This window comes from Dendrobates tinctorius, unplaced genomic scaffold (assembly GCF_039654945.1).
Source record: "Dendrobates tinctorius isolate UK_male_01 unplaced genomic scaffold, ASM3965494v1 ptg000161l, whole genome shotgun sequence".
Classification (NCBI taxonomy): Eukaryota; Metazoa; Chordata; class Amphibia; order Anura; family Dendrobatidae; genus Dendrobates; species Dendrobates tinctorius.
Genome location: NW_027361828.1, coordinates 1959036 through 1985586, shown reverse-complemented (window position 1 = coordinate 1985586; position 26551 = coordinate 1959036). Strand labels below are relative to the sequence as shown.

At 43.7% G+C, this 26551-nt stretch overlaps 1 protein-coding gene across 4 annotated transcripts in view; it reads left to right on the top strand.

Moving 5' to 3' along the window:
- Positions 1 to 26551, top strand: part of INPP4B (inositol polyphosphate-4-phosphatase type II B) — a 1297521-nt gene that overhangs the window by 1238173 nt on the left and 32797 nt on the right. For all 4 annotated transcript variants that reach the window (XM_073549778.1, XM_073549777.1, XM_073549779.1 and 1 more), the window contains one exon: positions 25448 to 25602. In XM_073549778.1, coding sequence (XP_073405879.1) covers positions 25448 to 25602 — 155 coding nt within the window. The remainder of the gene's footprint in view (positions 1 to 25447; positions 25603 to 26551) is intronic.

Sequence of the window (26551 nt, the reverse complement as noted above, 5' to 3'; positions counted from 1 at the left end):
TTAACAACCAGGGGTATTTCCGTTTTTGTATTTCCATATTTTGCTCCTTTTCTTCCCAGAGCCATAACTTTTTATTTTTTCACCAAGATGGCCATGTGAGGGCTTGTTTTCTTTGGGATGAATTGTACTTTTGAACAATACCATTGATTTTACCATATAATGTACTGGAAAATGGGGAAAAAATACAAAATGCGATGAAATTGCAAAAAGATTGAAATTAAACAATGGTGTTTTTTTTTTTTTTTTAACCATGTTCACTAAATGCTAAAACTGACCAGCCATTATGATTCTCCAGGTCAGTTTGTAGATGCCAAATATGTATAGGTTCTTCTTTTATTTAAGTGGTAAAAAAAATCCAAAGTTTTCTTAAGAAAAAAAAAAAAAAGTTGCCATTTTCCAAGACCCGTAGCGTCTCCATTTTTCGTGATATGAGGTGTGGGCTTATTTTTTGCACACTGAGCTGCTGTTTTATTGCTACAATTTTGGTGTAGATACGATCACCTGTTATTGCATTTTAATGCAATGTTGAGGTGACCCAAAAAACGTAATTCTGGTGTTTTGATTTTTTTTCTTGTTGCACAATTTTCCAATCAGGTTACCGTATATACTCGTGTATAAGCCAAGATTTTCAGCCCATTTTTTGGGCTGAAAGTCCCCCTCTCGGCTTATACACGAGTCATATACCTGGGGGTCGGCGGGGGAGGGGGAGTGGGGGTGTCAGATCATACTGACCCCCCCGACGGGTCTCTGCAGCCCCACCTTTCCTTCCTTCAGTGGTCACGTGGTACCGCTCATTAAACTCATGAATATGCGCATATTTTTTCGTTTAATGAGCGGTACCACGTGACTGCTGAAGGAAGGATGGGAGACCGTAGGAGAAGCCGAGCTGCAGAGACCGCACCAGGAGAGGGATAAGTATATTCGATATTCACCTGTCCCCGTTCCCACGCTACTCACCGCTGTCTGCTGCGTCCTGTGTCAGTGACGTTTAGCCAGCAGAGGGCACGATGACGTGGTTAGTGCATGCTGTGCCCTCTGCTGGCTGAACAGTCACTGACACAGGACGCGCAGACAGCGGTGAGAATCGATAGACACAGGACAGGTGAATATCTCAGGTGCCGGGTCCTGAGCGAGGGGCGACACCTTGCCCCCAGCGAGGAGAGGTGAGAATGGCATTTTTTTGCAGCAGCATATGGGGGCATATTCTATGGAGCAGCATATGGGGAAATATTCTGTGGAGCAGCATATGAGGGCATATTCTATGGGGCAGCATATGGGTGCATATTCTATGGAGCAGCACATGGGGGCATAAACTATGGAGCAGCATATGGGGGCATAAACTATGGAGCAGCATATGGGGGCATAATCTATGGAGCAGCATATGGGGGCATATTCTATGGGGCAGCATATGGGAGCATAATCTATGGAGCATCTTATGGGGGAATAATCTATGGAGCATCTTATGGGGTATATTCTATGGAGCATTTTATGGAGCCACAACCTTTATGGAGCAGCATATGGGGCATATTATTCTATGGAGGATCTTATGGGGCCATCATTAACCTTTGTGCAGCATTATATGGGGCGTATGTTGTATGGCGCATCTTATGGGGCCATCATGAACTGTATGGAGCATTATATGGGGCTCCTGATTTCAATATGGATATTCAAACCTACTGATGTCTCAATTAATTTTACTTTTGTTGGTATCTATTTTAATTTTTGAAATCTACCAGTAGCTGCTGCATTTTCCACCCTAGGCTTATACACGAGTCAATAAGTTTTCCCAGTTTTTTGTGGCAAAATTAGGGGGGTTGGCTTATACACGAGTAAATACGATAATTCTTGTTATATATTCATAGATTGGGTGATTCTGAACATGGCAATATCAAATATGTGTATTTTTTTATTGTTTTATTTTGAATGGGGCGAATGGGGGTGATATGAACTTTAATTTTTTTTTATATTTTTCAAAACTTTTGTTACTTTTCACTTGTTTCAATAGTTTCCATGGGAGACTCGAAGCTGCGATCATCTGATCACTTGTGCTGCACAGAGTAGGGCTTCAGCACTACTCTATGTAGCTAAAATACTCACTTGATGTGAGAGCCGACCATTGGGCGGTGCTCTTAGCAATCCGGCAATGACAACTACAGGGCCTGCTGCAGATCTCGGGTTGTCATGCAACCCATCAGCGACCCACAGTCATGTGACACGGGCACCGCTGGGTGGGACTAGTGATGCGCTTCCGGCATGTGCATGTTTAGTGCTGCTGTCAGAGGTTGACAGCGGCATTTATCATGTTAACAGCTGCGGGTGAATCGTGATTCCACCCGCGGCTGTTAGAGGCACATGTCGGCTGTACAAATCACTGTTAATCCAGTACCAGTTTCTTACTATATTTAACCAGACATGTTCTATGGTTGTACAGGGTGATTCACTTTCTACTTTACTCGAAAAATATATGTAAATTCTAAAAAAGATCGTCGACCGTATTGAAATTTGGACTGTACATACTTTGGTTCATGAAAAGTGATGGTGCAATGAATCACAGCAACGGCAATGAGAAACAGCCTTGCGCCTTGTGCTCTCGCCGTTTTGTCACCTCGACGGTCGTCTCCACTGCGTGATAGATTTGCTGCCGCCTTTCTGCGTGTTGGTCGTTTGTGTGGTACTTGCATTTCGCTCCTGCCGAATTCCTTCTTCATTTGTTAACAATGTAAAGATACCGTTTGGAGGAGCTTGTTTTTATTGGGAAAACTTACTGGAAAGCAGAGTGCTTAAAAGGAACTTGTCAGGTCCAACCATGCCATCCAATTCAGCAACATTCAGATATGTGTGATAAAAATGTCCACCGTTCACATCCAAGAGCACCTGCAAGCACCAATCTTTATTGTTGAATGTATTCCACAGGACCTTTGGGGTCATAGCCAGAATTTCTTGCTGTATGTTCTCTTGGAGTGCCTGTAATTGTTGTGGCTTGTTACTGTACACCCGACCTTTCAAATGGCTCCAAAGGAAATAATCAAGTGATGTTAAATCATGTGATCTTGATAGTCACAGACCCTTGGAGATTACTCTGTCATCAAAGAAGGCTGCAATACACGGTATGGACAGCAAATTTCCACCTCAAAATTTCATTTGAAACTCACTTTGGTACCTCTTTAGGTACCTGCCAGGTCCCCCATGCCTTCCAATCCAACAGTATTCAGCTATGCGGGATTAAAGCCCCCATTACACACTGCGATATCGCTAGCAATATCGCTGTAAAGTCACCGATTTTGTGACGTTGCAGCGATTTTGCTAGCGATATCGCTGCATGTGATACTTACCTCCGACCGGCTCCCCCGCTGGTTATCGCTGATCGCGCGAGAAGCTCCTGGATCATTTCTCGTTGGGCGCTTCCTGATGGGCTTCCTGAGGTGCCGACGAGCGACGCGTGGAGCCGGGCGGGAGGACGTCAGGATTGCCGCGTCTGACAGGTAAGTAGTGATCCCCGTCCCCAGCGATGTCGCTGGTGAGATCTGCCTGTGTGGCAGCTCACTAGCGACCACCTAGCGATGCACCAGCGATCCTGACCGCGTCATATCGCTGGTCGGGATCGCTGGTGCATCGCTAGGTGTAACGGTACCCTAAGTTTCGAAAGAAATTTTGAAGTGGAAATCCGCTGTCCATACCGTGTATTGCAGCCTTCTTTGATGACAGAGTAATCTCCAAGGGACTGTGGCCATCAAGATCGCATGATTTAACACCACTTGATTTTTTCCTTTGGAGCCATTTGAAAGGTCGAGTGTACAGTAACAAGCCACGAATATTACAGGTACTCCAAGAGAACATACAGCGAGAAATTCAGGCTGACCCCAAAAGTCCTGTGAAATACGTTCAACTGTATGGATTGGCGCTTGGAGGCGTGCTGGGATGTGAACTGTGACCTTCTTTACAAAATTAGTTTCTCATGAACCAAGTTATGTACAGTCCAAATATCAGTACAAAATCTCATCTGTATGAGAAGTCACAGCAATTTTTCAGGATGAAGTAGTGAGTGAAACAACCTGTAGAACATTACTAACTCAGTACACCCCATTGGTACAGCATTTGGTCTTGTATTGGAAGCTTACATTAACATTCAAGCAGCTTCCTCGTATTTGATGTTAACTATCCAGCAATTTGCTCGTTATGATTAAGTCATGTTCTAAATACACTGACTGCTTTGTGCTAATCTTATGGTGCTGTTGTACCTGCTGTAAAGTAATCCTTGAAGATTAAATTAAATGGTCTAGAGATGTCTGAACTAAACTCCTTAAGAACCTTTAGGGTGTGTGCACACGCTGTGGATCCTGCTGCGGTTCCGCAGCGGATTTGGCCGCTGCGGATCCGTAGCAGTTTTTGCTGCGGTGTACAGTATCATAATATCCTATGGATATTAAAAACCGCAGTGCAGACGGTGCGGATTTTTCCACGCGGTTTTCCTGCAGTTTCAAAACCGCAGAAAGAACTGACATGTCAATTCTTTCTGCGGATTCCGCTGAGGTTTGCCATCTCTTCCATTGAGGAGATGAAAAACCGCAGAGCAATCCGCAGGTAAAACCGCAGGTCTTTTGACCTGCAGATTTACCTGCAGATTTTACAAAATCTGCGCAGCCAAATCTGCACCCCATTCCACAGCATGTGCACGTACCCTTAAGGGTGAACGCCTGCAGGGGTTATTTCTTTATGCAGGCACAGCTTTCCAACAAAGTCTCCCACTCTCCTCTCTATTGGTAATGCTTACACACTTCAACAAATACAAATGCTAATGCAAAATGTCCTAACCAATTTACAGCTCATTTAGACTTGTATATATCTGTCATTATTCTGACCGGATTGCTTCAGTGACATTTTATTTAATCTAATTTACAAATGTGGAGGATCTTATTGACACTGTATGAGTGATAGTGATATGTATTCTATTTTTTTCCCGACTCTTAATTTATACGTAGTGTAGATGTTTTCATGTGCAATGAAACTTGTGGTAGCAGGATTTAGAAATATGCTTTTCTGCAGTCACAGACAAAAGACAGCAGAGGTCCATTGGTTTCTGTAGGAGTTTTTTCTAGACATGCTGTTCAACCTGTGCAGAGGTCATTGTGCAGGAAAGGAGGCTGTGACTATCATCTAGCGGATCACCTACCAGATCCTATGTGATCTATTTAGGTAATGATAATAATGAGATGACAGCTGAAAAGTGATCTGAGCAGAACAAGGATACATAAATGGTAGATAGTAATATGGATAATTCAAAAAATAATAATTATATTTAGAATAAAAACTTTATTAAGATAACTTTCTAATGGCACATAAAAATACTTTTTTTTTATTGGTATTGCAATTTGTGATTGTGAAGAACCTCATTATATGCCAGTAAACTTAAGATCAGCTAATTTTTCAATAGTTCTTATTAAAGGCGTTTCCCGCTTTAAAAAGAAACGTCTACAGTCATGAGAGACACCGCGCATCCTGCCATGATCCCCCTGTATTTGCCATGCTAGTATGCAGTCATGTGACCACATGTATGCAATTTGCAAACTTGCTCTCCTTTGTTGACTAGTCCCAATTTTTTTCTATTGAGAAAAGCCAGAAAACCCATTTAAACTTGTAACGTTGTAACTTCTTGTTCTTTGTCCTGTTGTTAAAGTTCCAAATGTTTTCTTTTTCTAGTACAGGAGTGTTGTTTTTGAGGTGTGAAACACTGATCCTTGTATGGACTAAGTGTCTTCATGAAAAGCATGTGCTCACACATAAGATTTGTGGATGCTAAAATAATGGAACAAGCAGACATTTCAACTGTCCTGGTTTTCCAAGAAGTCATTATTTTGTCCTGGTCGGCCTGGTACAAAGGTACCAGGTCTTTGAGAGGTCCCAGCCAGGGGTGGTGCATCTCCATACTGGGGTACCCAGCGGGAGCCCAAATCCCAAAAGAGGGGTAGCAGAGCCACCACTGGGTTAAGTCTGAGGTCCCAAGGAGCCGTTGAGGGGTTGCAAAAGACTGCTGGTAAAGACCTGATCTGTTGGCAGTGTCCTGGACACATAGCGGTGCATTGTGCTTTGTCTTCCGAGGAAATAGATTGCAGCCTAGGCAGGTGTTGCTCATATTATGCTTATCTCGCTTGCATTTTTTACCATCAGCCCAGAGATGGGCCGCAGTCATGTCCCGTGTCCATAAATGGGGTGCTGGTGTCAGGACTATTGGACTCAGGGAGTTTGGTGACCCTGATAAATACCACACTCCCCCACTAGTTGATCCCAGGGAAACACGTGGGCATCCGCTGTATCCACAGTGATGCCATAGACTACTCTGTTGCCAGAGTATATATTGTTGGGGCACACGAGATGTGTGTGTTCACATCTTAATTGTCTGCTGCCAATTTAAATGTGAGAAGCTTACGGATGGAGAAACCACAGTACACATTGCATTGTGTCTCAAATGATTCCTGTTTTATTGCTGGAAATGCCAAGTATTTATGAACAAAGCAAGGTATTTTTCCAATGCTTTACCTCATTGGCTTATTGGTAAACATTGTTGATTCTTTAGGTGCTGGCGTGGCTCACTCCCGGATATAAGAACAATATAGAAGCACTAACTCCCGGATGCAGGAACATTTCTCCTTTGTTCTTGACTCGTTGTGTCAACATTCACCAAAGGTTGCTGTGTTGTAATGTGTTGGCAGATATAGTTTAAACACCACATCATCATTATATTTCAGTATATACTAAAAGCGTCCATGTTGGATGTGTTTCCTTGATTGAACTGTAAGAGTCTATGCATCTACAGTATATATTTTTGATATCTTCATAACTAAATATCGATTTTATATCAATAACAAACTGTAGTACTGTGTCCCATGAGGTAGGGGTAGTGAGAGACTTACTACACCCCGTGAAAATCAGGCGGGACTTCTGCTTGTTTTGGGACTTGTGGGGGAAGGCGGTGATGCTAAGTGACACAGACAGAAGCCAAATCAACCCTGATCAATCCCTGTTACAGCCATGGGTGGTGGAGTTCCCCTTGTGTGTCATGGGGGGTGATGAGGACGAGACGGTGGTCAGTGAGGCTGAGGTTCCTGATCTGGGGGTGTCTGGTGAAAATTCTGGCTCTACTCAAATGGTGGATCTTACCCTAAAAAGTTCATTCGAAATTGTGTCTGTCGTAGTTGGGGTTGCTCAAGAGCTGGGGGCTGACACCAGGTTCCCACACTTTGCCGTTAATGGCGAGTTACTGTATCGCGTAACCACACTGAGGGGAGATGGTGGAGCAGCTCTTGGTTCCAGGCCCCTACCAGCGGCGGGTTTTGGACATGGCCTTTTCACATGTTTTGGAGGGACATATGGGGGTAGAGAAAAACGCAGGAGAATAATGCAGAGGTTCTATTGGCCAGGGTGTTACCTGGAGATCCTAGATTATTGTAAGTCTTGCCCCACCTTCCAGATAACCCCTCCCTCAACTCACTTCCAAAGTCCCCTAGTTCAATTACCAGTGATAGAGGTCCCATTTGAGAGGATTGCCATGGATCTAGTGGGTCCTCTAGTTAAATCTGCACAAGGGCACAAGTACATCTTAGTGGTCATGGACTATGCGAGCCGGTACCCTGAGGCAGTACCACTAAGAAACTCCTCGGCCAAGAGTATCGCCCGGGCACTTCATATTTTCGCACGGACGGGTACTTCGAAGGAGATTTTGACAGACCATGGAACCGCTTTCATGAGCAAAGTAATGAGAGAGTTGTGTAAGGTCCTTCAGATTGCCCAGCTGTGAACCTCAGTCTACCATCCATAGACAGACAACCTAGTAGAACACTTCAATAGAACCTTGAAGGTGATGCTCAAGAAGGTCATTGAGAAGGACGGTCGAGACTGGGACTATCTGCTTCCATTTCTGCTCTTCTCAGTCAGAGAAGCCATTGCGAGATCGGGAGTTGCTGGAAATTTCTTGCCTGAGAGCCAATCGCAAAGCCACAGTGGATATTGTCACTGTTGCAGAGACTCTAACACCGGCCCAGAGACAACAGTGTCTGGAACTGTTGCAGCAGAACCAGGAAATGTTCTCAGAGTTGCCAGGGCGTATGCAGGTGGTCGAGCATGAGGTGTTGACAGAGCCACACGTAAGGGTGAACCTCAGGCCCTACAGAATTCCTGAAGCATGTCGGGAGGTAAGAGCCAATGAGGTGAAGAAGATGTTAGACCTTGGGGTGATTGAGGAGTCGAAAAGTGGATGGTCGAGTCCCATCGTCCTCATGCCGAAGCCCGATGGTGAGTGGCAATTTTTCAATGATTACCGCAAGCTGAATAAGGTCTCCAAATGTGATGCATATCCGATGCCCCATGTGAACAAACTCATTGAGAGACTGGGAACCGCAAGGTACATAACCACCCTAGACCTGACAAAGGGCTACTGGCAGATCCCCATATCCCCGAGTGCCAAGGAGAAGATGGCCATCTCGACTCCTGATGGGTATTTCCAATACAACAGGAATGCCCTTCAGACTGCAGGGGGCCCCAGCAACCTTCCAGAGGGCAATGAATCAGGTCCTGGCTCCCCATAAAATGTATACCGTAGCCTACCTAGATGATATTGTGGTTTTCAGTCCTGACTGGGGAAGTCATTTACCAAAGGTACAGGCAGTCGTGAATGCGTTTAGGAATGTGGGATTCAACATAAACCCCCCAAAAAGTGCCATTGGGAAGGAGAAGGCCAAATACCTCGGCTATGTCATCGGGAGGGGGGAAATCTAGCCCCAGATGAACAAGATTGAGGCAATCCAGAAATGGCCACAGCAGCTTTCCAAGAAGCACATGAGGGCGTTTCTTTGAATTGTGGGTTACTACAGGCGGTTTATCCCATGGTTCGCCATGATTGCCATGCCGTTGATGGACCTTCTTCAAGGCACAAGATTGTTGTTGATCAAATGGTCTACTGAGACTGATATGGATTTCCAGGAGCTAAAGTATGCTCTGAGTAAATACTCGGTTTTGGTCGCACCAGACTTCTGCAAGGAGTTCATTGTCTAGACAGATGAGTCAGAAGTCAGCTTGGAAGCTGTGCTGTCTCAGGAAGTGAATGGGGAGGAGCAACTCATCCTTTATCTAAGCAAAAAGCTCTCTTCATGTGAGGGAAACTAGCCCCTGTCACACATAGCGATCTCGCTAGCGAGATCGTTGCGGAGTCACAAGTTTTGTGACACAACAACTATCTCACCAGCGATATCGCTGTGTGTGACACTTACCAGCGACCAGCCCCCCAGCCGGTTATCGATGATCGTCCTGGAATGGCCAGGACATTTTTTTGATCACTGGTCTCCTGCTGACCAGCATGCATCGCTGCGTGTGACAGGCGGGAGACCAGCGAGCAGGAGCTGGTAGCTAAGGTAAACAGAGGGTTTCTAAGGCTGGTTTCACATTAGCGCTTTTTAAGCGCACGCACGGCCGGGGGTAGCTCCGCCCCCGAGCCGGCTCTCTGCCCGGCGTGCCCGCCCCTTGCTTGTAGCGCCGCCTCCTAGCGGACAGCGGCGCCTGCGATCGGTGCACCCTATCTTTAGCATAGGGTGCGCAGATCGTGCGCAGGCCGTGCGCTAGTTGCGCTTTGACCTGCGCTGCGCACTTTTGACGGTGCACCGTGCGCGCCAGAATCGAACTTTTCGGATTTTGGCGCGCACCGCGCACCGTCAAAAGTGCCGCCGGCCGTGCGTGCGCTTAAAAGGCGCGAATGTGAAACCAGCCTAAGCGGCGCGCAGCGCTTAGAAACCCGATGCATCGCTTGTTACCCGCATGTCGCTGGTGCTGATCGCTGGTGATCAGGAATTAGCTTGGAGAGATAGCTAATACTAGAGAAGAGATAGAGAGGATTCAAAAAGATATAAATAAACTGGAGCAGTGGGCAGCAACTAACAGAATGGTTTTTAACAGGGACAAATGCAAAGTACTTCATCTGGGCAATAAAAATGAAAAAAGCATATACAGAAAGTGAGGAATAGGGCTAAGCAACATCACATGTGAAAAAGACTTGGGTATACTAATAGATCACAGACTGAACATGAGTCAACAGTGTGATGCAGCAGCAAAAAAGGCAAATACAATTCTAGGATGTATTAACAGAAGCATACAGTCTAGATCACGTGAAGTCATTATTGTTCTCTACTCCTCTTTGGTCAGACCTCATCTGGAATACTGTGTCCAGTTTTGGGCACCACATTTTAAAAAAGTCATAAACAAACTGGAGCAAGTTCAGAGAAGAGCGACCAGAATGGTGACCAGTCTGCAAACCATATCCTGTGAGTAACGGTTGCAGGATTTGGGAGTGTTTAGCTTGCAAAAGAGAAGATTGAGAGGAGACTTAATAGATGTCTACAAATATCTGAAGGATTGTCACGTTGTAGAAGGATCATCTTTATTCTCATTTGCACAAGGAAAGTCTAGAAGCAATGGGATGAAACTGAATGGGAGGAGACACAGATTAGATATTGGAAAAAACAGGGTGATCAATGAGAGGGAACAGGCTACCACGAGAGGTGGTGAGTTCTTCAATAGAAGTCTTCAAACAAAGGCTGGACAGACATTTGTCTTGGATGATTTAGTGAATCCTGCTTTGAGCAGGGGGTTAGACCAGATGGCCCAGGAGGTCCCTTCTAACTCTACCAATCTATGATTCTAAATTTTCCTGCTTTATGAAAACCCAGCCTCCTCTAACCATGTGCCAAAAAAATTCTGTGAGAACTGCTGGAAGGACTGCTAGAGAGGCAAATCAGAATCCTGTTTGATTGCAAAAGACCTTCAGAAAGATTTAGCAGCTGTGGTACATTGTTCTACTGTTCAGAGACACCTTCACAAAAATGGCTTTCATGGAAAAGTCATCATAAGAAATTCTCTCCTGCGCCCTCACCGTAAAATTCTGCCTCAAAAGTATGCAAAAGAACATCTAAACTAACCTGATGCATTTTGGAAACTAGTCATGTGGACCAATGAGGTTAAAATAAAATGTGTGGAGAAAATAGGGCACAGAATTTCAGGAAAGAAAATCTCAAAAACCATTAAGTATTGGGGTGGATCAATCATGCTTTGGGGACATGTTGCAGACAATGACATGGGAAACATTTCATGGGTAAGGGGAAAATATGTGGCTAAACCTCAAAATAGCAGTACATGCAAGACGACCTAAGAATTTTACAGAACTGCAAGAATTTTTTAAGGAAAATCCCTCAAACAAGAATTGAAAGACTCGTTACTGGCTACAAAAAGTGTTTACAAGCTGTGATACTTGCAAAAAGGGGTGCTACTAGGTACTAACCATGCAGAGTGTCCAAACTTTTGCACTGAGACATTTTCATAGGTTTTAAAAAGTAAAAAATGAAAAATATTTTTTTTGCCTAAAATACAAATGAAAAGGTCATCTTTAACTTTAGGCCTTTTAGAGATCATTTCATCATCAACTTGCTTAACTGTTCACAATAACAGCAATTTTGACCAGGGGTGCCTAAACTTTTACATGCAATTATATATACATTACCTATAACTTAATTTATGGACATCTATGGTTTGATTTCTTTGTGTTGATTGGATGGGTTGATACCGACATTTGGTGACAATTTCATGTCAATATCACCTTCAGAAATATTTAAACGTAGAAAATTGGTGAAGTGTTCATAATTATTTCACCTTCAATATATGTACAGTATTTATATATAAATACAAATATATATAGTAGGGATTGTACTCGCTCAGGTACGATGGGAGTCAATCAGGAGGCACGTTCCTTTTAAAGTTCATAGGGTTTATTGCTTCATAACCCATAAAGCAGCACATAACAAAAGCCTTTAGCTCAAGCGAAAGAAAGCACAAATGTCCATTACTTCAGGCTCAGTCCTGGAGCCTCAGCACACACAGGAGGCTCTTTCCTCCCCCTCTGTGTTTCAGGAGTAGCCTACATTATAAAGGTATAGCCACACCCACGAACCCAGCAGCTGACTGGTCACGTGATTGTGACCTCACCACAGGTCCTTGCAAAACATCAGAAGTATAATGCTATCCATTAGGGCTTATGTGTACTAAAGAAACACTCTGGGCTTACATAACAGAGACAAGCCATCTGAGACACATACCTCCCATTGACTATACGACCCTTAGCCACGCCACAATATATATACATATATGTACATATATTATATATACATTTGAACCATGCCCCTTTTCTTAAACTAACAATAAGAAAATAAAAAGAATAAACCTAATTGGTATTACCATGTCTGTAAAAATCTCATATTTAAAAATATAAAATGAATTAAAGAGAAAATCTAAATCTCAAAATTGCATTTTTTTGGGTAACAACAACTCCCTAAAACAATGCAGTACAAAGCTATCAAACACTGTGTGTACCACAAATTAGTATTAATAAAAATATCAGCTTGACACACAATAAACAATAACTCCCCCAGTTCTGTCAGTATAGAAACATAAACATTACAGGTCTCAGTAAATGACTGTGGAGACATAGGGGGTCGGCAGGTGCCCCGGTCCGCTAGCTGAAACCGCATGGACCAGGGTTCGTCCTGCCGAACGCCCAATCTCCTTTATCGTGGGCAAAATCTATTAAGACAACACAGGGTGAGTGTAAAAAAGTGTGACAATATTTTATTGGACAACAAAACAGTCAGATAATATGTAGAACTGCAACAGCCCTGGTATGGGGCCATTCCGTTCACTGTTATCCACCTCCATGCAGTGTCCACAACCAATTGAATAACCACAAACAGCAGGTTTCGGGGATAACAGTGTATTAGTTAGGATCAGTACTTGCAGGTAATTATAAGAGATTTCAAAGTTTCTTGGTAGCATAAAGGCAGAAGAGGGAATGTATGGCAATATTTACAGACCTGAAATCCCGTATTCACTTTCTCAGCTTGTCATGGTACGTGCAGAAATATAATTGAAGTAAATAACGGATAATTTGCGGTGAGGCAGGAGACCCTCGATTTCCTCAGCACGCAGAGGCATAGGTTCTTCTGTACACATTTAGTGCAAACTAATGCTGGAGAAGCACGCCTTAAACCAGACAGCGGGGATCCAGGGTTAAAAAAAATGGTCAAAAGTCTTCAGCCATCTTGGCTGTAGAAGTCAGGGAAAGAACCAAGGCATTAGGCCTGGCTGTAAGTCTTGAGATAAAGAGAAAGATGAACCTCCAGGCTTGGAGCCTGGAGTGGGTCAGGAGACCCCTCACATGAGGTCTGCTCTGGGTTACACCTTGTACCAGACTCCTCAGGGAACTTTCCAGAACCCTGTCTTGTCTCCACAGAGACTGGAAGTAGCTCCTCTCATTGAACCTTGGTGTCAGGGTCACTAACCAATAGGATAACTCTCAATTCTTGTGTCATACTTCACATTGGGAGATTAATATATAAATCATGAATATATGAGATTAGTGAGTAATGGATTCATTTAAACCATACAACAGTAAAAGGATAACTTAGGAGTGAGGTGCAGTGTACAGAAGCTACTCACAGTCCAGGGTTACTTAAAGCGACATACCCAGTCTGGACCAGGTCACTACATACTCCCCCTCTTAAGGTGAGCCGTCCTTGACGATTGTGCGAGTAGAGGGCTACTAAGAAAGGAAGGCAAGGTTCATACAATGTTAAGTAATGACAAGGTGAAAATATTCAGGCACATGGAATAGATAACTGTAAAACATGACGGTGGTGGTGCCAATGTGGAATAGAGTCTCTTTCCGCAATATACTATCGTCCATATGAAAGGCTCTGGAATGGCACTTTTAGAGGCAAGAGAAAACAAAACATATCTAGTCCATGAAGGTAGACGAGATAATACAAATAACAAACAAGGTGCTTGGTATTACCAGGGAAGGAGACTTGAACGTTACTAACCTGACTAACTAAATAAGTACAAGAAGATATACACTTGAAAAAGAATATGGTTCTGTAAATCCTTACTTATATAAACCAGCTACACTTGTGGCGTGGGTGGATTTATAGCATCTACCCCAAAACTTCAGAGCGATAAGAATAGGAGATTGGGTTTATTAAAGCTCTTCATTTTTTTTTTTCTTATCAAACCCAATATAAGACATTTTATAAAATTTTAGTAAAAAAGTGGACTCTATAATAAATGAGCAATGTACCTTTAAGAGCAAAGCAGACAGAATTCTGTACAAAGTGCATCAGGCTGTTTTGTTTTTTTTTCAACCTGGGTCTGCACATACCCTAAACTATTTATCTGTATCATCTAACACACATTAACACCTACTTTATGCTAGATTTTTATATCAAACCATAGTAACTTTATTTTATAAACTGTCCAGTCTTTTATTGAAGAAAAAGGCACTTAAATAACATGGCCGGATGCTGGGGTGCGTAGCCGGCCCCAGAGGATGAGTGAGAGCTGGCGTTTCACCTGCCGCTGGTCTCAGGGCTGCGACTTTCTGTACAGTCCCTTGGTCCTGGATCCGGGTCATCATGCACCTGGCTGGAGGATTTGGTATCCCCACCTGCTGAGAGGGCAGCACAGACTCCTTGTATTTATTTCCAACAGTGTGCGGCTCTGCAGGTGGAGGCATGTGGGCAGATCACATTACAGCAGCTCCAGCCTTATCAGCCATAGTTTATGCAAGCAAATTGGAAGCTGTCCTCTGGTCAGTAGAAACAATAGAGGTTGCTTTAGGGCCCAGGGTGAATTCAGTCATGATGAGGTTAACTTTCTGCTCATTGTCTGTTCTCTACAGACACACTCTGAGATAAGATCCAAAGACACTTTTTTTTTTTCACCTCACTGACTGAGCTCTCTGCAGCAGTCCTGCCTACTGGGGGCAGACTTACAACTCATCACTGAGGAGCGGCAGCACCTCCTGGCAGGAGAGACAGAAGGCCAAAGAAGAGTCTATGCCAGTGGGAGGGGCCAATTTTGGCACCATTTCTGAGGCTCTGCCCACAATGGGATGACTCTGCATATGCTTAGCTGAGCTCATGGATCCCTCAGACAATGGGGGCCATCTTTGTCATATTTCAGAATACAGTTCTACATATAATTTTACAGTCTTTTAGGATGAAAGACTCCCCCTCTTGAATAAAGCACTGCTGTGAATGAGAATCTGCACTTATCTTTGCTCCACAGGCAGCAGTAGCATATACCAGGAAACAGTCTTCAGAATACACTGGCAAGATACAGGTTAATAAGCACTTCTGAGCCTTGTAGTGCCACAATAGTAGAAAGGCACAGAGGAATATATCCTGTTCGTGATGCCACTTTTTTTGCAACAGCCCTTTACTTCAGCAGACTGGGAGATATAATATGGAGTAATGGTTTACAGTTCACGTGGGAAATCCACGGTCAATACAGTTCAGGATTGGATTCTGACACAGAATTGAGGTTCGAGAGCTTTAACCCCTTTCTGCCATGTGACGTACTATCCTGTCCATGTGCCCTGGGACTTAATCCCCAGGAACGGGATTGTACGTCACAGCGATAGCGCCGCTAATCGCGGCCGGGTGTCAGCTGATTATCACAGCTGACACCCAGCACTATGTCAGGGGCGGTCACGGACCGCCCCCGACACGTTAATCCCTGCCACACAACGATCAAACACGATCGCGGTGTATCGGGGGTTAAAGGGAAGCATCGGCAGGGAGGGGGCTCCCTCCGTGCATCCTTGAGACCCCCGCAGCAGCGCAATGTGTAGCGCTGCTGCGGGGGGCTCCTTCCCTGCAGATCCCCAGATCCAATATGGCGACGGGGACCTTCGGGGGGCCTACAGCGAGCTGGCTTCCTCAGTGCCTGCAAAGCGCATGCAAGGAGGAAGTCTGCTTCAATGCCTGTGACAGATTGCTGATCTGTCACAGCGATCTGTGATGTGACAGATCAGCGATCTGTCACAGGACATTGATGTCCCCCCTGGGACAATGTAATAAAGTTAAAAAAAAAGTGTAAAAATAATTTTAAAAAAATCGCTAAATAAATTAAAAAAAAATATTCCCTAATAAATTCATTTTTTGGAAATAAAAAAAACAATAAGAGTACACATATTTGGTATTGCTGTGTCCGTAACGACCCGCCCTATAAAACTGTCCCATTAGTGAACCCCTTAAAAAATAAAAAAACTAAGCAAAAAATGATTTATTATCATACCGCCGAACAAAAAGTGCAATAACCCGCGATCAAAAAGACGCATATAAATATCCATGGTACCGCTGAAAACGTCATCTTGTCCCGCAAAAAACGAGCCACCACACAGCAACATCAGCAAAAAAATTAAAAAGTTATAGGTCGCAGAATAAAGCGATGCAAAAATAATTATTTTTCATATAAAATTGTTTTAGTTGCATAAAAGCAACAAAACATAAAAAAACACATAAATGAGGTATCGCTGTAACCATACTGACCAGAGAAATAAAACCGCTTTATCAATTTTACTGCTCGCGGAACAGTGTAAACGCACCCTCCAAAAGAAATTCATGAAACGCTGTTTTTTTTTCATTCTGCATCCCAAAAATGGGAATAAAAAGCGATCAAAAGATGTCACATGCCCGAAAATGATGCGAATAAAAACGTCAACTCGTCCCGCAAAAAATAAGACCCCACATGACTCAGTGGGTCAAAATATGGAAAAATTATAGCTCTCAATATGTGGTGATGCAAAAACTATTTTTACAATAAAAAGCGTCTTTTAGCGTGTGACAGCTGCCAAACATAAAAACCCACTATAAATAGTAAATCACACCCCCCTTTATCACCCCCTTAGGGAAAAATGATATAATTAAAAAAATGTATTTATTTCCATAATGGGGTAAGTGATCTACGTGAATGTTCCCCATTGTAATATAATTCTTTCCCTTATTAGGGAAAGAAGAAAGAGAAAACAAAGAACAGGGAATGCCCCACCTGTAGCAGACTACTACCAGCTTCTTGGGATAAAAAGCTCTGCGACTCCGGCATACAGGAAGTTCTTTGTGATGAAACCCCTTATTACGCCTCGGATCTAAGAGCGGTAATCTGTTCGGAGTTTCAGAGTGCCTTTTCCTCCCTAAAACACGAGGGCAAACCAAAAAGAAGGGATGTAGTAGTAGGCTCCCAGTCAGAAGTCTCGACGTCAGGGGAAGTTACCTCACAGACTTCGGACACCGACTCATCATCCTCAGATGAAGAAACAGGGGGCCGTCACTGTTTTCCCCTAGATGAGGTAGACATGTTAGTAACGGCAGTAAGGTATACCATGGGGGTTGCAGACCCTCGGCCCGATAGATCAGTCCTGGACATAATGTTCGGGGGACTAGGCCAAAAGAAACGCAGAGTGTTTCCCCTAAACGAGAATGTACAGGGCCTGATAAAAAAAAAGAATGGCAAAGACCGGATAGGAAGAACCCCATGGTCCCTTCCCTTAAGAGAAAATATCCATTTGACGAGGAGGCATCCACGTCTTGGGACAAAGCCCCGAAATTAGACGTGGCGGTCGCCAAGGCCTCAAAAAAATTTGCACTCCCCTTTGAGGATATGGGTACTCTAAAAGACCCCTTAGATAAAAAAGCCGATACTTTCCTCAAGGGCACTTGGGAATCAGCTGGGGGAAATCTTAGGCCAGTGATAGCGGCAACATGTACCTCCTGAGCCCTCATGGTGTGGGTGGATCAACTAGAGAAGCAGTTAAGGGAAGGTACACCCAGGGAGAAGATCCTGGAATCCTTTCCAGTAATTAGGGGAGCTGCGGCCTTCTTAGCCGACTCATCAGCTGATTCAATAAGGTTGTCATCTATAGCAGCAGCCCTGTCAAACGCATCCCGGAGAACGCTGTGGCTCAAATGTTGGCCAGGGGACTTACAGACTAAGATGAAGCTATGCTCCATCCCCTGTGAAGGGAAATTCCTCTTCAGAGAGACGCTGGATGACATCCTTCAAAAGGCAGGGGATAAAAAGAAGGGATTCCCAAACCTGGGTCCTACAGGTTTTAAAGGTCCTTTCGGAATAAAGTTTTTTTTCAAAGGAGACCCCCGAGAGAACAGAAATGGTATGACAGAAGGAGAGACAGGGGGTTCTTCTTCGGTAACTTGTCCCGAGACAAAAAACCCTCCAAGTGACTGCCCAGGGTGGGAGGGAGGCTAAGCTTTTTTTCTCCCAGCCTGGAGGAAAATATCGAACAACCCTTGGTTATTAAATCTGATAGGATCAGGGCTAAGGATAGATTTTCTCTCTCTCCCACCTAAAAAATATGTGGTGACTCCACTAATATCGTCAATAATAGAACAAAAAGCTCTCTAAAAAGAGGTCCTAAGCTTGTTAAGCAAGAGACTCCTCCAGGAGGTTCCCCCGCAGGAGAGAGGCAGAGGGTTCTACTCCCCTCTTTTTCTAGTGACCAAACCGGATGGTACCTTCCGGACAATTATAAATCTAAAGAGGCTAAACGATTTATGTCAAAAACCAAAAATTCAAAATGGAGTCAATCAAGTCAACCACCAAAATTCTCTTCCCACATTGCTTCATGACGGTATTAGACCTCAGCGATGCGTGCTATCACGTCCCCATCCACAAAGACTCCCGAAAATACCTCAGACTGGCGGTCTCCATAGTAGGCGAAATAAGGGAGTTTCAGTACAGGGCCCTGCCATTTGGGATTTCTGTAGCCCCGGGAACTTTCACGAAACTAGTGGCAGAAATGAAGCTCACCTAAGAGAACAAGATATTCTAATAATCCCATATTTGGACGACTTTTTAATAGCGAGCAACTCGGCCCAAAGATGCAAGGAACAGAGGGACAGAGTGATGGACACTTTACAAAACCTCGGCTGGCTTCTAAACCTAAAAAAATCGAGGTTGGAGCCCAGCAAAGTTCAGGAGTTCCTAGGACTAACACTGGACTTGAACACCCAAGAGTGTTACCTTCCAGACCACAAAAAAGAGAGGATTGCTCAGATAGTAGCAAGAGTGATTCAGAACCCTTCCATGACGCTAAGAAAAGCGATGTCACTACTTGGTTCACTCTCCGCCGGCGCAGCTACATATGAGAGACCTACAATGGGATGTATTAGCCAACCAGTTAGCATTAGGAGGTCACTTGGAAGGTCACGTTACACTAGACTCCAAAACTATTAATTCCCTAGCTTGGTGGAGAAGCAGAGACAACCTATCCAAAGGGATTCCCTGGGTAATAAAAATCACACACATAATTACCACGGATGCCAGTCCCGAGGGATGGGGAGCACATATGAGCAACAGGGTGTCTCAGGGGGAATGGGGAGGTCAGGAACTAGAAGCCTCCTCGAACCAAAAGGAACTACTGACAGTGGGCTATGCCCTAACACACTTCCTACCGGCACTACGGGGTCATCACTTCCGCATATTTTCAGACAATCGGGTGACGGTGGCCTACATAAATCATCAGGGGGGAACCAGGTCCCGAACACTAATGAACACATCCTCCGAAATATTCACCCTAGCTGAGCAAAACCTACTATCCCTCTCTGCATTACACATACGGGGCGGGGAACAGAAAACCAGAGAGCAGACTTTCTGAGTCGCACCCAGTTACACCAGGGGGAATGGGTTCAAAAACACTCCATTTTTCGGCAGATAGTAAAAATGTGGGAAACCCCAGACATGGATCTGTTTGCTGACCACAAAAACAAAAAAGTGGAAGCATTCTGTTCCCTAAACCCCGGGGGAAATCCTCGGACCCTGGATGCGTTTATGCTTCCGTGGACACAGGGCCTAATATATGCCTTTCCGCCGCCCATTCTCATCCCGGCGGTCATAAGGAAAGTCTGAGAAGACAGGGCAAGAATGATACTAATAGCCCCCTTTTGGCCAAGAAGAACCTGGTTCTCCAGGTTGATAATACTGTCAATAACAGACCCTTGGGTTCTACCAGATCTCCCGGACCTTCTGTCCCAAGGTCCTGTGTTACACCATCGGGCAGTGAACCTCCATTTAACAGCATGGAATTTGAAAGGGCACTGCTGAGGGGGAGGGGGTTCTCAGAAAACCTGGTTTCCACGCTACAAAAGAGTAGGAAACCGTTCACAACCAGAACCTATGGGAGAACGCGGAGGAAATTTCTGTCTAGCTCTGGGGCAAGAGTGCAGGATGGAGTCCAGATTGACAAAATTCTCGAATTCCTGCAAAAGGGGTTAGAACAGGGGCTGGCGACTAATACATTGAAGGTACAGATAGCGGCCCTAGGTGCCCTGTATAACCAGGATGTGCCAGGCAACCCCTGGGTAGCATGGTTTATTAGGGCCGCAGCCAGGTCTAGACCAATAATCACCCAGAAATTACCGTCATGGGATCTAAACCTAGTATTGTCTGCACTAACAGGGCACCCATTCGAGCCCATCCAGTCAGCACCCCTAAAAACCATATCATTAAAGACTGTACTTCTAGTGGCCCTAAAATACGCTCGCAGAGTGAGCGATATTCAGGCTCTGTCAGCGATACCACCGTTCACTAAAATCCTAGACGATAGTCATATTGAAACCAGACCCGGCATATCTACCTAAGGTAGCGTCACACTTCCATAGGTCCCAAGAAGTAGTCCTTCCTTCCTTCTGCCCAAATCTTAGGAATAGGGGAGAGGAGAGATTTCACACCCTAGATGTGAAGAGGTGCCTAGTTCAGTACTTAGAGGCCACCAAGGGATGTAGGAAGGAAGGGTCCCTCTTTTTGTGTTTCCAGGGACCTCGGAAGGGACTCAAGGCATCCAAGAGTACCCTAGCAAGGTGGATAAGGGATGCGATTGCCCTGGTGTATTCATCCAGTGGGAATACCATCCCGGAGGGTTTAAAAGCTCACTCTACAAGGGCAATGGCGACCTCATGGGCAGAATGATCAGAGGTATAGATAGAACAGATCTGTAAGGCGGCCACCTGGTCAACACCTTCCACCTTTTTCAGACACTATCGTTTAGATCTAGCCTCTACGTCTGACCTGACCTTCGGGAGAAGGGTCCTTCAGGCGGTGGTCCCTCCCTAAGCTACCAATCTCTGTAATTCTCTCGGTGGTGCTGTCATGGGTGAGAGAGAATAGCTTAGTTACTCACCGATAACAGTGTTTCTCGGAACCCATGACAGCACCCGCTTATTCCCCCCCTTCACGTGTACGGTGAGCACGGTTTAATGTGTGTAGAGTGTTTTCGTTAGACAAGGTGCATCTCCATAATATGCAATATTATAATGTTATGTATATACTTTTGTTAACTAACTGGGAGACCCTCTGATGCTCTGTAACCAACTGGGGGCGGAGGAGAGGTGCCACCTTTTTATCTGTAGGTTCCTGTCCATGATGGGCGGACCCCCTCTCTCCGTGGTGCTCTCATGGGTTCCGAGAAACACCGTTATCGGTGAGTAGCTAAGCTATTCTCCCACATGTGGGGTATCAGCGCACTCAGGACAAATTGGACAACAACTGTTGGGGTCCAATTTCTCCTGGTACCCTTGGGAAAATAAAAAAATTGGGGACTAAAAGATCATGTTTGTGGGAAAAAATACGATTTTTTTATTTTCACGCCCGGGCATTATAAACTTCTGTGAAGCACTGGGGGGTTTAAAGTGCTCACCACACATCTAGATAAGTTCATTGGGGGGTCTAGTTTCCAAAATGGTGTTAATTGTGGGGGGTTTGCAGTGTTTTGGTACATCAGGGGCTTTCCAAACGCGACATGGTGTCCGATCTCAATTCCAGCCAAAAAAGTAAATGGCGCTGCTTCCCTTCTGAGCTCTGCCATGCGCCCAAATAGTCATTTACACCCACATATGGGGTATCAGCATACTCAGGACAAATTGCACGTTAACTTTTAGGGTCCTGTTACCCTTTTGAAAATAAAAATCATTTTTGTGGAAAAAATATTATTTTTTAATTGTACCGCTGTACGTTATAAACTTCTGTGAAGCCCTTGTGGGTTCAAAGTTCTCATCACATATCTAGATAAGTTCATGGGGGGGTCTAGTTTCCAAAATGGGGTCACTTGTGGGGGTTTCCACTGTTTAGGTACATCAGGGGCTCTCCAAACGTGACATGGCGTCCGATCTGAATTCCAGTCAATTTGGCATTCAAAAAGTCAAACGGCGCTCCTTCCCTTCTGAGCTCTGCCATGCGCCGAAACAGTGGTTCCCCGTACATATCAGGTATCAGCATACTCAGGACAAATTGCACAATAACTTTTGCAGTCCGATATCTCCTTTTACCCTTGGTAAAATAAAAAAAATTGAACCTGAAGTATTTTTTTGTGAAAAAAAGTTAAATGTTCACTTTTTTTAAATATTAAAAAAATTCCTGTGAAGCACCTGAAGGGTTAATAAACTTCTTGAATGTGGTTTTGAGCACCTTAAGGGGTGCAGTTTTTATAATGGTGTCACTTTTGGGTATTTTCTATCATATGGACCCCTCAAAGTGGCTTCAAATGTGATGTGGTCCGTAAAAATAAATGGTGTTGCAAAAATGAGAAATCGCTGGTCAACTTTTAACCCTTATAACTTCGTAACAAAAAAAAATTTTGGTTCCAAAATTGTGCTGATGTAAAGTAAACATGTGGGAAATGTTACTTATTAAGTTTTTTGTGTGCCGTATCTCTGTGATTTAAGGGCATAAAAATTCAAAGTTGGAAAATTGCAAAATTTTCAAAATTTTCGCCAAATTTCCATTTTTTTTTCACAAATAAAGGCAAGTTATTTGAATGCAATTTTACCACTAGCATGAAGTACAATATGTCATGAGAAAACAACATCAGAATCACCAGGATCCATGGAAGCGTTTCAGAGTTATTACCTCGTAAAGGGACAGTGGTCAGAATTGTAAAAATTGGCCCGGTCATGAATGTGCAAACCACCCTTGGAGGTTAAGGGGTTAAGAACCTGTATTAGTTAGGAGCAATACTTGCAGGTAACTATAAGAGAGTTCAAAGTCTCTTGGTAGCATAAATGCAGAAGAGGGAATACAGTATATAGCAATATTTACAGACCTGAAATCCCGTATTCACTTTCTCAGCTCGTCACAGTACGTGCAGAAATATACTTGAAGTAAATAACGGATAATTTGCGGTGATGCGGGAGACCCTCGATTTCGTCAACACGCAGAGCAATAGGTTCTTCTGTACACATTTAGGGCGACCTAATGCTGTAGAAACATGCCTTAAACCAGACAGCAGGGATCTAGGGTTAAAAAAAGGTTAAAAGTCTCAGCCATCTTGGCTGTAGAAGTCAGAGGAAGATCAAAAGCATTAGGCCTGGCTTGTAAGTCTTGAGATGGAGAGAAAGATAAACCTCCAGGATGAACAGTCCCAGCACAATACCCCAAGATAGTTCATATTACAGCGTTTCACCCTTCCACTGACTCGCTGGGATAATGGCAGCTGGCGTGCACACAGAGAGGAGGTAACGACAAGCGTAGAAAGATGACAGTACATTGAGTTACAAGGCCAGGTGACCCGAGGGTCACAATCTGGCTTCTCCGAACCTCTCCATGACCCCCATCCTGGTATCCATGGCACTCAATCCCATCCTGATATCCATTGCCACCATATCACCATCCTGGTATCCAAAGCCACCATGTTCCCATCCGGGTATCCATGGCCACCATATTCTCTTCCTTCTATCCATGGCCACCTTATCCCCATCCTACTATCCATGACCACTATCCCTTTTCTGGTATTCATGGCTAACATATCCCCATCCTGGTATCCTTGGCATCATATCCCCATCCTGGTATGCATGGCCACCATATCCCCATCCTGGTATGCATGGCCACCAAATCCCCATCCTGGTATCCATGGCCACCATATCCCCATCCTGGTATCCATGGCCACCATATCCCTATACTATTATCCTAGGCCACCATATCCCCATCCTGGTATTCATGGCCCCCATGTGTACTCATATAAAAGAAATGATTATACTCCCCATTCTTCCTCTCCCTCGCAGCGCTTTGTCCTGTGCTAATGCCAGCAGCTGATTTCATTGTGTAGCAGCACATGGCACACGCCGAGATCAGCTGCTGGAATATTCATTGCTCCCCAATTCATTTTTAGTGAATGTGTTCTTCAAAACACAAGTCCTGCTTTGTCTATGTCGACAGAAAAATAAAAAACAATTATGGCTCGTGAAAGAAGGGAAGCAGAAACAAAAATTAGCCACAGCGAGAAAGTGTTAAAAGGGGTTAAAAAAACAATAACGATAGGAGCAAGTTTTATAACATAAAATAAAACACTCTAGCGCAAACACTTTGGTGGTTCCTGTCAGTGTGTTTACTCTTCCTATAGTTATTATGTTATGTACATGGTAGTGTCCGCTTTAGTCATTCACTGGCCTCTGCAGTCATGTGTCATGCATTCAAGCTTGATCGCTAGAGCTGTCATTTGGATGTATGGTATGTAATCACTACAGCAAAGGAAACCAAGACTAGAGGGGGCAAGCGAATTGGCAGCAGATTTAAAAGGTGAGTTACGAGTCTTTTTTATTTCGTCTTATTTTCTCCTGGTGGGTTAAAATTCCCCAAACCTGTTAGTAGTGTTGTGCAATATTATGGCACTGTAAGGTGAACTTTTATAGACATGGCTTTGTACTGTTATTTCTTCATATTATTTCATTGATGTATGCAGTTTTATTGTGGCAATGAATGACTTTTCTGGAAAATGTTCTGAATGCCGCTTTATTCAATCTACTCCTGCTCCTGAACCCTCTTGATGTCCGTTTTCAAACAATACATTTTTGGTAAAATTATTAAAATTTTTCACAGTAAGCACTGCAGGAACAACACATTTTGTTTCCTTTTTTTAGCTTTAATACCAGGATTCTTCTATTTTTTTAATAACATAATTCTATGCTTTTACCTCACAAAGAAACTACATGAAATCAAAACAGACCATGACAATTGTTGCTCGAGTCTTTACAACACTGACAATGTACAATACTACTCTTTTTTTCCAATATTTGTAAAGGAAATAATAGCTTCTGACATACATTTTTAGAGTTCTTTTAGGTTCTAATCACCGTGTACGGCTGAGGAGACAAAAGGATAGTTTCCATAGTAATGTAGCTTATCTTCCCTTTCAATGATGTGCCTCCTTTTGACGCTCAGAGTATAAGCTTCACAACCTTGTACCTTTCATGTTGTGCAAAGCCCTTTCCATTGATGCGTGGTCACCTACGGGCTTGAACTCTACAGAACGAAAAAAGGAGATCAGCGGTGCATGACATCAGGTCTCCTCATACATAGGCAACTTATGGAAAAACTACTTCCAGCAGTAGTACTGTGAATGGCATACATGAGACACATAAAAATGAAGCAAGTGCTGCAGTGAAACTTAAAGAAACTAGATTTTATGTCCAAAATTAGTCTTCCATTCCTCATTTTAGTCTAAGTATAAGGGTTTAGAACTTGGTTCTGCCTATACATGCAATACATGTATTATTATTAAATATTATATGTATTTCAGATTTGCCGGAAAATGAATGGGGTTCGATTTACTTGCTGTAAAAGTGCCAAGGACAGGACATCTATGTCAGTCACTTTGGAGCAGTGCTCTATCTTACGAGATGAACATGACCTCAACAAAGACTTTTTCATCCGGGCTCTTGACTGCATGAGAAGGTGTGTATGAATACTTCTGTTTGCTGTTGAAGCTCCCTTGCATTAGTTTTGTCTATTAAAGCTAACTTACTGTATGAGCAACTTCAACTCAAGCAAGAACAACTGTTAGTACGGGTGTATAACGAATCGGCTGTATTTCAATAGACCTACGGTATATACAGTATAATATATGTTGTGCTGTGGCACACCGAAGAATCAGTCAGATATTGCCACACTGTAAGGCCTCAAGCACGTGGTTTTCACAGTTAGCACTCATACCCTTGATATTCTAAGGGTTTGTACACATGTCTGATTTTTTTTCCCTCAGACCGAGTCGTCTGAGGAAAAAAATCGTAGACAAGACAGATTTTGATCCAAGGGTCCGATAAAAATTGATAATACAAGGCAATGGGTACGTGAAAGACATCAAACCACACTAGGATGACATCCAAGTGTGGTCTGATTTTCACAGACTGAGAGAATGAAGAAGGTGGAGAAATGTTTTTTTTTCTGCAATTCCGAGAAAAACTGCTTCCACTCAGATCGGAGTTTTCACGGATGGAGAGAAAACTGTTGTGTGCACCTGCCCTTAAGGCTATGTGCGCATGTTAAGTATTTGCTTGCAGAAATTTCTGCATCTCTTGGCAGGAAAAATGCTGTGGCAAAAATGCACATTTTTGCTGCGATTTGGTGCATTTTTGTATGTGTTTTTGTACAGCAATGAAGGCTTTTATATTAGAAAAAAGTTTTGTGATATAATTTCTTGGTTCAACACCACCTTTTTCATGCTGATGCAGTGTGGCATCAGGGTAATGGGATTAGGGCAGCAGCTGTCATTTAACTCTAGGCTTAGTAATGAAAAGTTGTCAGCCAGACACCCTCATTACTAAGCCAATAAGTAAACACAGACACAAAAACACACACACAAACCTACACACACATTGTCACCAGACTATGTAGGAGCATTAAC